General features: G+C 37.8%; 1 protein-coding gene and 1 long non-coding RNA gene across 6 annotated transcripts in view; one reads left to right on the top strand and one right to left on the bottom strand.

Annotated features, from left to right (window-relative positions):
- The window catches only part of PTP4A1 (protein tyrosine phosphatase type IVA, member 1), a 14501-nt gene extending 6478 nt beyond the window's left edge, over positions 1-8023 (top strand). The window contains exons 1-6 of one of the 5 annotated variants that reach the window (XM_006756840.2): positions 116-372; positions 2333-2877; positions 4274-4366; positions 4681-4811; positions 5604-5678; positions 6637-8023. In XM_006756840.2, the coding sequence (XP_006756903.1) occupies positions 2773-2877; positions 4274-4366; positions 4681-4811; positions 5604-5678; positions 6637-6754 (522 nt within the window). In that variant the 5' untranslated portion in view covers positions 116-372; positions 2333-2772 and the 3' untranslated portion in view covers positions 6755-8023. Of the gene's footprint in view, positions 1-115; positions 373-618; positions 766-2332; positions 2878-4273; positions 4367-4680; positions 4812-5603; positions 5679-6636 lie in introns of those variants that run through there. The other 4 variants (XM_006756839.2, XM_015559484.1, XM_015559483.1 and 1 more) reach the window with 4 other exon arrangements.
- On the bottom strand, positions 5760-6175 carry LOC102774741. The gene is made up of 2 exons (XR_435300.2): positions 6036-6175; positions 5760-5798 (listed from the first exon to the last, which is right to left on the bottom strand). It is a non-coding gene; the product is annotated as an uncharacterized LOC102774741 (long non-coding RNA).
- Positions 8024-11047: the final 3024 nt, after the last annotated feature.

Genomic DNA, 11047 nt, shown 5'->3' with positions numbered 1-11047 from the left:
CGGCGCGATGTGCTCCCGGTGGGCCCGGGGCCGCCGACGCCAACCCGAGCCGGGTTGTCAGGTTCGCCTTGTGTCGGCGGAAGCCCCCCTCGCTCATGCCGAGGGTACGCACTCAGTTATGTGCCACCAGTGGGCCTGCGTGGGACCCAAATCCTGCGACAGTGCTTCCTGTAACTTTATGTGAGTTTTCTGCTTGATGGTAGTAAGTTAGTTGAAAAACCAGAAAGCTAGATCATTCCCGAGACTCGGTGGCATGTCAGACGTGCTCGATTCTAGATGCGTTACCTAACCTATAAGTAGAAGGGGGACAGGCCCCAGCGAAGTAAAGCTGTCGCACAGGTTAACTGCCTGGACTCTGCGATCTGATCTGACGTAAGCTTCTGAAATTGCCCTTTCCCCCTGTTTTATATGCAACTCGTGAATGAGAGGAGAAATTCGCTGGTGCTTCTGAGCTGCCTGTTAGAGAACGAGTTTCCTGTGGGGAGGGGTGCGGGTGACTAGGGAAGAAAGGAAAGGTGATAGGGGTCAGTGGGGCCTGCTGCTCTGGTAGGTGCTTTCCCCCCGCCAAGCCCCCTCCAGCCGCTGGCTGGCTCCACTCTAAAAAAATAACATTCGCTAAGTGAATTACTTCTATATTGTTTTCTCCTCTTGCTGATAAAACTGCTTACAAATTGGCTTACAATTGCCAAAGAATAGTACCTGGAAATCAGAATACTGAAGACTCATTGCCTTTAACAGCTTTACAAGTGGCTTCTTTAATTTAGAGTATGTCATCAGAAAGTTGCAAGAATACATGTTTTTTTAATTCAAGAAAGTTATATTTAGGATTTGAGGTGAGGTTAGACTTGGAATTATTTCCAGGTTACTATGAGAGTAGAGTCCTTAATGATAAAAAATTAGTAGCGTCACTAATTTTTTAACTCAGCTAGCAAGTGAAGTAACAACCTCCAAGGGCTCATTTGAGCAAATTTGGAATAATAAAAATTATCTTACAGGAAAACCTTTGTTTTGGCAGAAAAATGACCTTGGTTTGTGACTGGATATTTTCTGTGATCTGCTAGATTTCTGTGTGGGTTATTCAAATTTCAGTTAAGTTTTTCTAGAAACTGTGACTAACATGGGAGTCTATTTAAAGATGTAAGTGAAAATAGGAGCACATAGTTTAAATTTAATTTTAAGACTTTTAAATGCTTATATTTAAATTTAAATGTAGAAAATTAATGGAAACTTTTGTTACAAAATTTTATTTTATTTGGCAATAGACCCATGAGAATAAATATAACCTTTTTGGAGCAGTGGCTGGCTGGCACTTTGTGCTCTTGTTAACCTGCTAATAATATTCCTTTTTTTATTCTAAGTAAGCAAATTGCATATGAACAGGACTACTTGGGAGGAGATAACATTTGACATTGATGCTTTTTGTGTACATATTCTGAGAATAACTTGTGTATATTCGTTTAATGTTTTATGGTAACAGAAAACTGATTTAGTTCTTGACGGGGAACTTGGGAAAAATATAAATGTTTGTATTGGTGGTAGTAGTTACCTTGGTTTTGAGACCTTTGAAAGAAGTGCAGAGTAATTTTCACTACCTACCACTTCTCTTTTGAATTAGATTTGGTTTTAAGCTGGATGAATGATATTTTGGTCTTAAAATACAAGAATATTATTGAAATTATCTTTTATAGTTATAAATAGGAATTGTTTTTTTGTTTTCATTTATAAACATACATTTTTATAATACTTCACATAACAACTTTGTTAACTTCCAGAGACTTAAATGAGGAAAATCTTTAAAAGAAAGTGATAAATTAATTGGTCATTAAGGATCAAATGACATAATTTATATGTAATCATTTTCGAGAACCAGTTTTTTGTTTTTCAACAATATATTGGTTGTCTTTAGAAAAGTAAGTAAATTATGGGAAGACTAACAGCTTCAAAGTTTTCATAAACTTTATATGTAAAAAATACTTTATTAGTTGAGAAAATCGATACAGAAAGTTGTACATATATTTTGTAACAATGTAAAACAACCAACTAACTATTAAAAGGGACATTGTCCAGATATGGTAGTGGTATTCTTTGAGGGAGGAGTGTTTTAGATCATTAATTTCAACTTAAATAATCTTATTTGTGAATGCTTGTTTTATGCATATTGATTAAACCTGTAATTCTTGTATTATTTTTGTGGTTCAAGGAGAAGTTAAAAAGGTAGCTTGGACCCAAATTTGAAAAGCTCATTGTGTACTTAGTACTTTAATAGAATAACATGTTCCTTTTGAATTGGAAAATAACTTTCTCTTTCTCTCTCCCTTTCTTTTTTAAACAGCAGTTCTGTGGTGTTCTTGGTCACACATTTATGGAGTTTCTGAAGGGCAGTGGAGATTATTGCCAGGCACAGCACGACCTCTATGCAGACAAGTGAACTGTAGAAATTCATTACTACTCCACCAAGAAGCCCCCATATGAGTGGTTAACCTGGACACAGAGGTGTTGAATTGAAAACTGCAGAGCATTTTGCAAGAGTTCTGACCTGGATGGGGTAAACCTCAGTGCACTTCCTTTCTATTGCCTCAGTATTACTGGATTGAAGAATTGCTGCTTCTTGTTAGGAGGTTCATTTCATTTCCCATTACTCCCAACTTCACTCAAAGCACTGAGAATTTCAAGTGGAGTATATTGAAGTAGACTCAGTTTCTTTGCATCATTTCTGTATTCAATTTTTAAATTCTTTCATAACTTTATTGAGTGTTTTTTAACTAAATTATCATGGCTCGAATGAACCGCCCAGCTCCTGTGGAAGTCACATACAAGAACATGAGATTTCTTATTACACACAATCCAACCAATGCGACCTTAAACAAATTCATAGAGGTAAGGTTTGATACTTTTTATAAATTTTCTTGAACTGTTTACAGTTTGATAGTGGAGCTTTTTGTATAACAGAATATTTTGGAAAATTCTGAGATAAATGCCTACAGTTCCAAGTCCCAGAAATGAAGTATCAGTGTTGTCTTTTTAAGTTAAAGGTAAATTGTTACACATTTCACGAACATGTAATTGAGTTGCTTTAGATTTACAAGTTAACATCTAGTTCTTCATGCCTCAAAGTTTGCTTACTTCAGATTTATGTGGACAGTGTTAATAGTATGGCTCTTATATGAAATTTGTAGGAGGTGGGTTGCCATTTACATGGATTGTTTATATATCAGCTTTGTGTAATGGCTAATACTATAAGCCAAAATTAATGTATATCTTGGACCCCATTTGATATGTACAATCCAATTTCCAGTTAACTAATTCTACTTCCTAGTGGTTGCTGTCACCAAAATTGCCTCGCTGTCTGCCTCTTTTGACTATAAGGAAGGAATGCTGAATGATGTATTTGGACGCATATGTATTTTACAAATATGTGCAGATGCTCAGAAACAATAGGCCTTGCAGATCATAGAATAGTTTTGATGTCAAGCAATATATATATATAATTTTTTTAAGACAGAAGAGTTAAGATTTTAGTAAATGCAGTGTGATTCTTGAAGCCTGTAGTTTTAAGTGATAGGGTTTGAGTCTCTGAATATACGTACCTTTAAGCCTCTAAATTACATACTGTCCTGAACATGTAATTTAAGGAGTTAAGTCAAGTTATTCCTTTGGTTCTGTTTACTTTTATTTCTGAATCACTTCTAATTCTCTTTCATTAGTGCTTCATCTCCAACTAACCAGTAGGTCACCATAACTATAAACAAAACTTCACTATATGAAGGGCCTGGGGTTTTTTTGTTGTTAATCTTCACCAGAGGATATTTTTCCATTGATTATTTTATTTTTTTAAAGAGTGGAAGGGAGTGGGAGAGACAGAGAAACATCAATGTGAGAGAGATGACACATCCTTTGGTTGCCTCCCACTCACCCAGCCAGGGCAGGGGATCAAGCCTCTGCAGCCCACGTGCATTAAACCTGGAACACTTCAGTCCTTGGGCTGACACTATCAACTGAGCCAACCTGGTCAGGGCTGGGAATATTTTTTTTAACTTTTAATTTATTAAAAAGTGTAATGTTTAACATTCCCTTATCCTTTTATGCTATTTTAGTATTGTCATTTTTAAAACAAGATCTCACTTCCCTATTAAATATACATAGGTTATGCCATTCATTTCATGATTTTTTGGTAACCTTCAATACCTATTGGAGAGATACTCATAATGGCAAATGGTGACAATAGTGACATGGTATAAAGACTACTGAGTATTTTTTTATGTGTTTTATCCAGGAACTTAAGAAGTATGGCGTTACCACAATAGTAAGAGTATGTGAAGCAACTTATGACACTACTCTGGTGGAGAAAGAAGGCATCCAAGTTCTTGTAAGTATTTGATAATTCCTGTCTTTATGATACTGTACTATAAAAGTTTATTGAAATAAATCATTGACAAGCTTAATTTTTTAAATTGTCACAAAATTGTGCAGTATCTTAATTTCAAAATAAAGGTGAAGCTAAGCAAGGGTTTGAAGCATTAAAAGATTTTTTTATAAAGGTTTGGCATTTACATTTCATTGACATTGGAGTATCATAAAACAAGTTTAAATATGTTAAGATGCATTTGAAAGTGAGTGTTAAATTTAGAATTATTAGTGGTATTATATTAAAAATCTAAAATGTTTCTTCTTTTGACTTAGGATTGGCCTTTTGACGATGGTGCACCACCATCCAACCAGATTGTTGATGATTGGTTAAGTCTAGTAAAAATTAAGTTTCGTGAAGAACCTGGTTGTTGTATTGCTGTACATTGTGTTGCAGGCCTTGGAAGGTAAGAGAATTTCTCAAATCCAGTTAATGGTATTGGTCTTATTTTTAGTAAAACTTGATGCTGACTCCAATAAAAACTCAGTAATCACTTTGTGAATCAATTTGCTTTGTTAAATTACTTACTGAACTAAATTAAAAAGTAGTACTTCAGTACAGCTGGAACTAACAAATGCTATAGCTACAATTTACACTTGGCTCTGTGTGCATAATCACTTATACAGTTAATCATGTGTGCTAGGTTATATCCATGGCATTGGAGTCACTGTTAAGCCTATTGGGAAGAAAGATAGTGAATTCTCTCTAAGGTAGTTTGCATGTGGTGTACTTTTGATAGGGTCCTTGATCCTAGCAATCTGATTCGGTAGGAACTTGTTACCCTAGAAAGCACATTTCTAGAAGATCTTTAGAAAGGAGTTAATGACATTTAAAAAAAAAAATTTTTTTAAGTGGTAAATATTTTTCAGTGCTTGGAATTTAGGGAAAAAATTATCTACAGTTATCAACACCTGTGCGCTCCCCTAAATATTTGCAAGATTCTTTTCCAATAATACAAGCTTTAACTTCTAGGCTTTAATAATAGTTACGGGCATAGTTTTTTTTTGATTCTAGATAAAATCTAGGTTTAATATGAAAATACTGGTACTTAATTTTTTAACGTAAGTCAACATTTACTACATGTATTGCTTATATAAGAAGTGCAATAAATAGTATTGTATTAGGGAATGTTTAGAATATTGAATTATTCAGGGGTTGGTTTTGTGAAAATGATTTATCAAAATTTTTGCCTTACCAGAGCTCCGGTGCTTGTTGCCCTAGCATTAATCGAAGGTGGAATGAAATATGAAGATGCAGTACAGTTCATAAGACAGTAAGTAATAAATTTTTTTTTACTTTTTCATTGTATGGGAGTGAGTTAAATTTTATATTACTGTGAAAGCAGATTTTTTTTTAGCAGCTGATCTGACCATTTTTAAGATAGTATTAAAACCTAGAAGTAGCCGTGACCACTTTGGCTCAGTGGATAGAGCGTCGGCCTGCGGACTGAGAGGTCCCGGGTTCGATTCCGGTCAAGGGCATGTACCTTGGTTGCGGGCACATCCCCAGTAGGGAGTGTGCAGGAGGCAGCTGATGAATGTTTCTCTCTCATCGATGTTTCTAACTCTCTATCCTTCTCCCTTCCTCTCTGTAAAAAATCAATAAAATATATATTTAAAAAAAAAAAAACCTAGAAGTAAAGATCTTTTCTCTTTTTTGCATTCTATTTACACATGTATGCCTATCCATATTTCTGCATTAGGTCACAGTGTAGTAATCCTATATAATAAAGAGGTAATAGCAAATTGACCTTCATACCCTCCCACAAGATGACCACCCCCGTGTGGTCACAAGATGGCCAGCAAGTGGGGAGCAGTTGGGGGTGACCAGGCCTGAAGGGGAGGGCAGTTGGGGGCAATCGGGCTGGCGTGGGAGCAGTTAGGCGTTGATCAGGCTGGCATGGGAGTGGTTAGGGGGTGATCAGGCTGGCAATTAGGCAGGTGAACAGTTGGGAGCCAGCAGTCCCGGATTGTGAGAGGGACGTCGATTGCCGATCCCTGTGGATTGGGCCTAAACCAGCAGTTGGACATCCCCCAACGGGTCCCAGATTGGAGAGGGTGCAGGCTGGGCTGAGGGGGACACACATACCCCAGTGCACAAATTTTGTGCCACCGGGCCTCTAGTCAAAACAAAGTGCCAAAAGAGTGGTCATAACTGCCTATAGCACAGTGAATCTTATTAATGGAGGGCTTTTGCTTTAATTACTTACATGTTTTGTTTTTCCCTTTCAGAAAGCGGCGTGGAGCTTTTAATAGCAAGCAACTTCTGTATTTGGAGAAGTATCGTCCTAAAATGCGGCTGCGCTTCAAAGAGTCCAGTGGTCATAGAAACAACTGTTGCATTCAATAAAACGGGTGCCTGATGCCATTGCCTTGAAAGTGGAACTTGAGATAGGACCTAATTTGTCATATGTATTAGCCAACATGTTGGCTTGGTGAATAAGTCTAATGAAGCTTCCAAAAGAGGGTTGAAAATCAGTTTTAACAGGCCACAAGCTTGACGGAATTGCAACCTCTATGTTCGGGTTCTGATCAACCTATTTTGACACTGCAAAAGATTCTTACTGTTCAGCATTTAAAATCTGCTTATCATTTGTACCAATTTACTTTTCCTGAAATCATGCAGTATTGAGTTATGTCTTTAAATCTATTCCCATGTCAGAATCTCACCGAAATATAAAAGATTTAGAAAGATTAGGTGCCAAAATACCCAGCACAATACTTGTATATTTTAGTTTCATACAAAACTAAAATCCCAGGAACTATGAACACTCTGGACCTTATGTGGTTTATCCCTTCAGTCATTTCAAACATAGAAAGTAGGGCCCATATGGTTATTTGCCTGCTCACTTTATGTTTACATCTCCCACATTCATACAAGTATACATCAGGTTTGCTCAACTTTTTGATTTTTATACAAAGTCTTTGTTATTATTTAATGTCTTTCTATAAATCTCATTTTGTGCTGTTATGGAAAGCCTCCATTTTGAAAATCTGCATTGTATAGAAGCACATGTCTTTAATGTCTCCAGACAAAGCCTTACAGTTAATTTTAACGTTTGCACTTAATGTGCAACCTATAGGGAGGGCCTGAGAAAAGAATGAGAGGGGGCTATTAAGTATTTTTAGTAAAATGTTGCCTTTGTCTTGTGTGGAACATGTAGAATATGCTCTTTGGTAAATATTTTTTTAAAGGTAGACATGCTTTATTGTAGCTAAAACGATTCTTAATCATAAAAATTCTGAATTCTTGTATTTTTTTCATACATTCTGAAGTTTACCAACTTATTTTTGTTTGAAGTGTGATTTTTTTTTCCCTTCCAACCCTGTTGCAAAAAAAAGAAGTGGGTTCCTGCTAATGAACTGAGCAGACATCTAATATTTTATATGCCTTTTGAGCTGTGTAACTTAATATTTGGATACTTGATAATTTGTTTTATTATGTAATTGATAAAATGGTGATATGTATTGATGTTAGTTCAACCATATATTTATACTGTTTGGGAATGTGTGGTTATAGTTCTCTGGGAGAAATAATTTGTCAGTGTTCACCAGCTTGTAAAAATTTAGTGCGAGAGCTTAAACATCTAAATAAATAAGATGCATTTATCATCACTGACATTGTTTTTGCTTAAAATTAACTTTAGAACATGTTAAGACTGAATTGGTTTCACTTAGTAGCTAGCACCATTTGAAGTAGTTTTTTTTAAATGCATGATTAAATGAAGTTGTCATTTTAGTAAGCTCCTTATAGACAATTTCTTAGGGTCATGACAAGTGTTTATTAAAAGTGCTTTTCATTTTATACTGCTTTTTAGAGATTTAGATAGTTTTGAACCGTTATGTACTATTCTGTACTGAGGGGAAACAGCATATATAGAAGGGGAAGTCCTTGTTGATTTGAAGTTCAATTCCACCAAATAACTGGTTAGGGTCAACTTCTGAGCTTCAATTTTCTCATAAATTATATAACTAGGTTTTTAATTAATTTAAACAAGTGTTTGGCACAAGAGGGCTTGACAAATGTTTCTTTCAGTCATCTGAAACAAGCGTACATAGGTCATCTTAAAAGGTCCTTGTCTGTTTCTTTTTTAAAACAACAGTTACAACCAAATAAAAGACTGAAATTTGAGTGAAAAACAGTATTTTTGTTTTAAAGATTTGCTTCCATCTGTTCAGGACAGTTCAGCACTTAACATACTCCATTCTTGAGGGGACCTTGGAATCCTTGGTTTTTTAAATCTTTGCTGTTTTGTGATTGGGGCTAAGTTATTTAACCTGGCTATTTTTTTAATGCAGCCTATTAAGAAAATTTTATGTAGATTATGAAATCATAATTTCTCTATTACATACCCCATAAAGCAGCATTTGTGTTTATTGAGAGGAGATGCCATCATGATTAATGAAACATACTGAGTTTGAGACAGTTTACAATGTTAGATTGTATATATGGTGCTAAAAATGTTAAACCTCATCTGTATAGTATACAGTGAGATTTGTTTTCTATCCAAACATTTTCCATCTTATAAATATGATTTATTATAGGAATACTCATATCCTGGGAGATTTCTTCTATCTACACTAATAAAATGCAAATTGACTGTACCTTCATGATGCCCACCAGCCCATCAGGAGTGGGTATGCAAATTAGCCCAACAAAGATGGCAGGTTAATTTGCATGTGCAGGCTCCGAACGGCATCGGGCAGGATGCTTGCGTCATCATGGCGACAAATCAAGCCTTTAACACTGCTCCAGGCCTCGGCAGCATGGGAAGGTAGAAAGGTGGCTCCAGGCCAGAGCGAAGAAAGTGCTAGCAGCCAGGGGAACGGAGGCCCATTCTTACACGAAATCTTCGTGCATTAGGCCTCTAGTGTGTGTGTGTGTCCAATTGGTTGCAATGATGCGCAATGACCAACGGGGCAGACACTCAGCACAGGAGCTGCTGAGCTGCAATGACGTGGCAGCAGAGGTTCTCAGGTGACACACCTCGAAACCAGAGAGGAGGGAGCCCCGATTCCTCAGGGCCACATGATTCCACCTTCAGCTGTGAGTTATGTTGTTGCTGGGGCATTGGCTCCAAATCTGGTTTACTGCACACTTGCGTTTGCCTTCCACACCCTGTAGGACAGCAATTTTGCAGATTGCCCTCTCGCACTCCTGGACTCCTCGGGGGATGTCATAATCGGTTTTGGCCCAATTCCCATAGGCCAGGCCAAAGGATGCCCTTCGAGCATCACAGATGTTCACTGCACAGATGCCCTTCGAGCCACACCACCACCCCAGGTGCAGCTCGCTGGGGAGGGACTGCAGGAGGTTGGCTCCAGGGTGAGTGTGGTCCCTCTCACCCAGTCCTGTCCTGCCGGCCACCTTCTAATTAATTTCCTTTCAATGTGCACAAATCCTTGCACCAGTCACTAGTACCTAATAAGAAAGAACTATGAGTTGAGACCTTGTATATAGGAAGTTATTTGATATATATTGCCAGACTAGTCGGTTAATATAGTAAGGAATGCCATTTATTAAGGGTAGTATTGTCAGGTGACTTATAATTTGACTAGAGGCCCAATGCATGAATTCATGAACCAGTGGGGCCCCTCAGCCTGGCCTGCGGGATCAGGCTGAAACCAGCTCTCCAACATCTACCGAGGGGTCCCGGATTGCGAGAGGGCACAGGCCAGCTGAGGGATCTCACTGGTGCATAATTGGGCTGGGGAGAGACGCGAGAGGTCGGCCAGACGGGGAGGAACCGCGGGAGGGCTCCAGGGCGTGTCTGGCCTGTCTTGTTCAGTCCCAATCGGCCGGATCCCAGCAGCAAACTAACCTACCAGTTGGGGCATCTGCCCCCTGGTGGGCCGTGCACTTCATAGCAAGTGGTTGAGCGGCCTTAGCATAACATTAGCATATTACGGTTTGGTTGAACGGCTGACCAGTCGATCGGACACTTAGAATATTAGGCTTTTATTATATAGGATTACCTGGTAATCCTATATTACCCTAATTTTATACATAAAACATTTGAGCCTCCAGGTAGATTACTAGCTAATAAGTGGTAGAACTCAGGGGTTTAAAACTGTGTGACTGTTCACTACACACAGCTATGACTACACGTGCCTGACCATTTTTTATGAAACCAGTTAAAGCTTTTGTATGAGTTCAACTGCTTTTGTAACTCATGCTCATTTTCCTTAACTGTTAATAAAAACCATGTGACATCACTTTCATTTTGATCAAACCCTTTTCTGTTTTTGCAGAATAACCTTTTTGAAGTAAATCAGAATAGGCTAAGAAACACCCAATCTGAAAGTAACTTAGATTTATTTCTCACTTAAGCTTCACATACATTATAGGGACCCATACTGATGGAACATCTACTCTGTGGAACAGAGCTAGTTGTGACCCAAAAAAATGGGTTGGGGGGCAGCTTTGGAGTTTCTCACAATTAAGTTCTTGTCTAAAAATCATAACACTTCTATCAACTCATTGGGCAGAACTAGTCACATAACCATTCAGCACAGAAAATGCAATCCTATCATGTTCTGATAAGCCAGAAATACACATAGCTACCACATCTGAATTTTAAAAGCGGACTTAAAGAGTGTTTCCACAGCATCATCCCATGTAACTGAAATATCAAGCATAAGG

This window comes from Myotis davidii, unplaced genomic scaffold (genome assembly GCF_000327345.1).
Source record: "Myotis davidii unplaced genomic scaffold, ASM32734v1 scaffold334, whole genome shotgun sequence".
Taxonomy (NCBI): Eukaryota; Metazoa; Chordata; class Mammalia; order Chiroptera; family Vespertilionidae; genus Myotis; species Myotis davidii.
The sequence above is the reverse complement of the archived record's forward strand: the minus strand, read 5'-3'. Positions and strand labels throughout refer to the sequence as shown.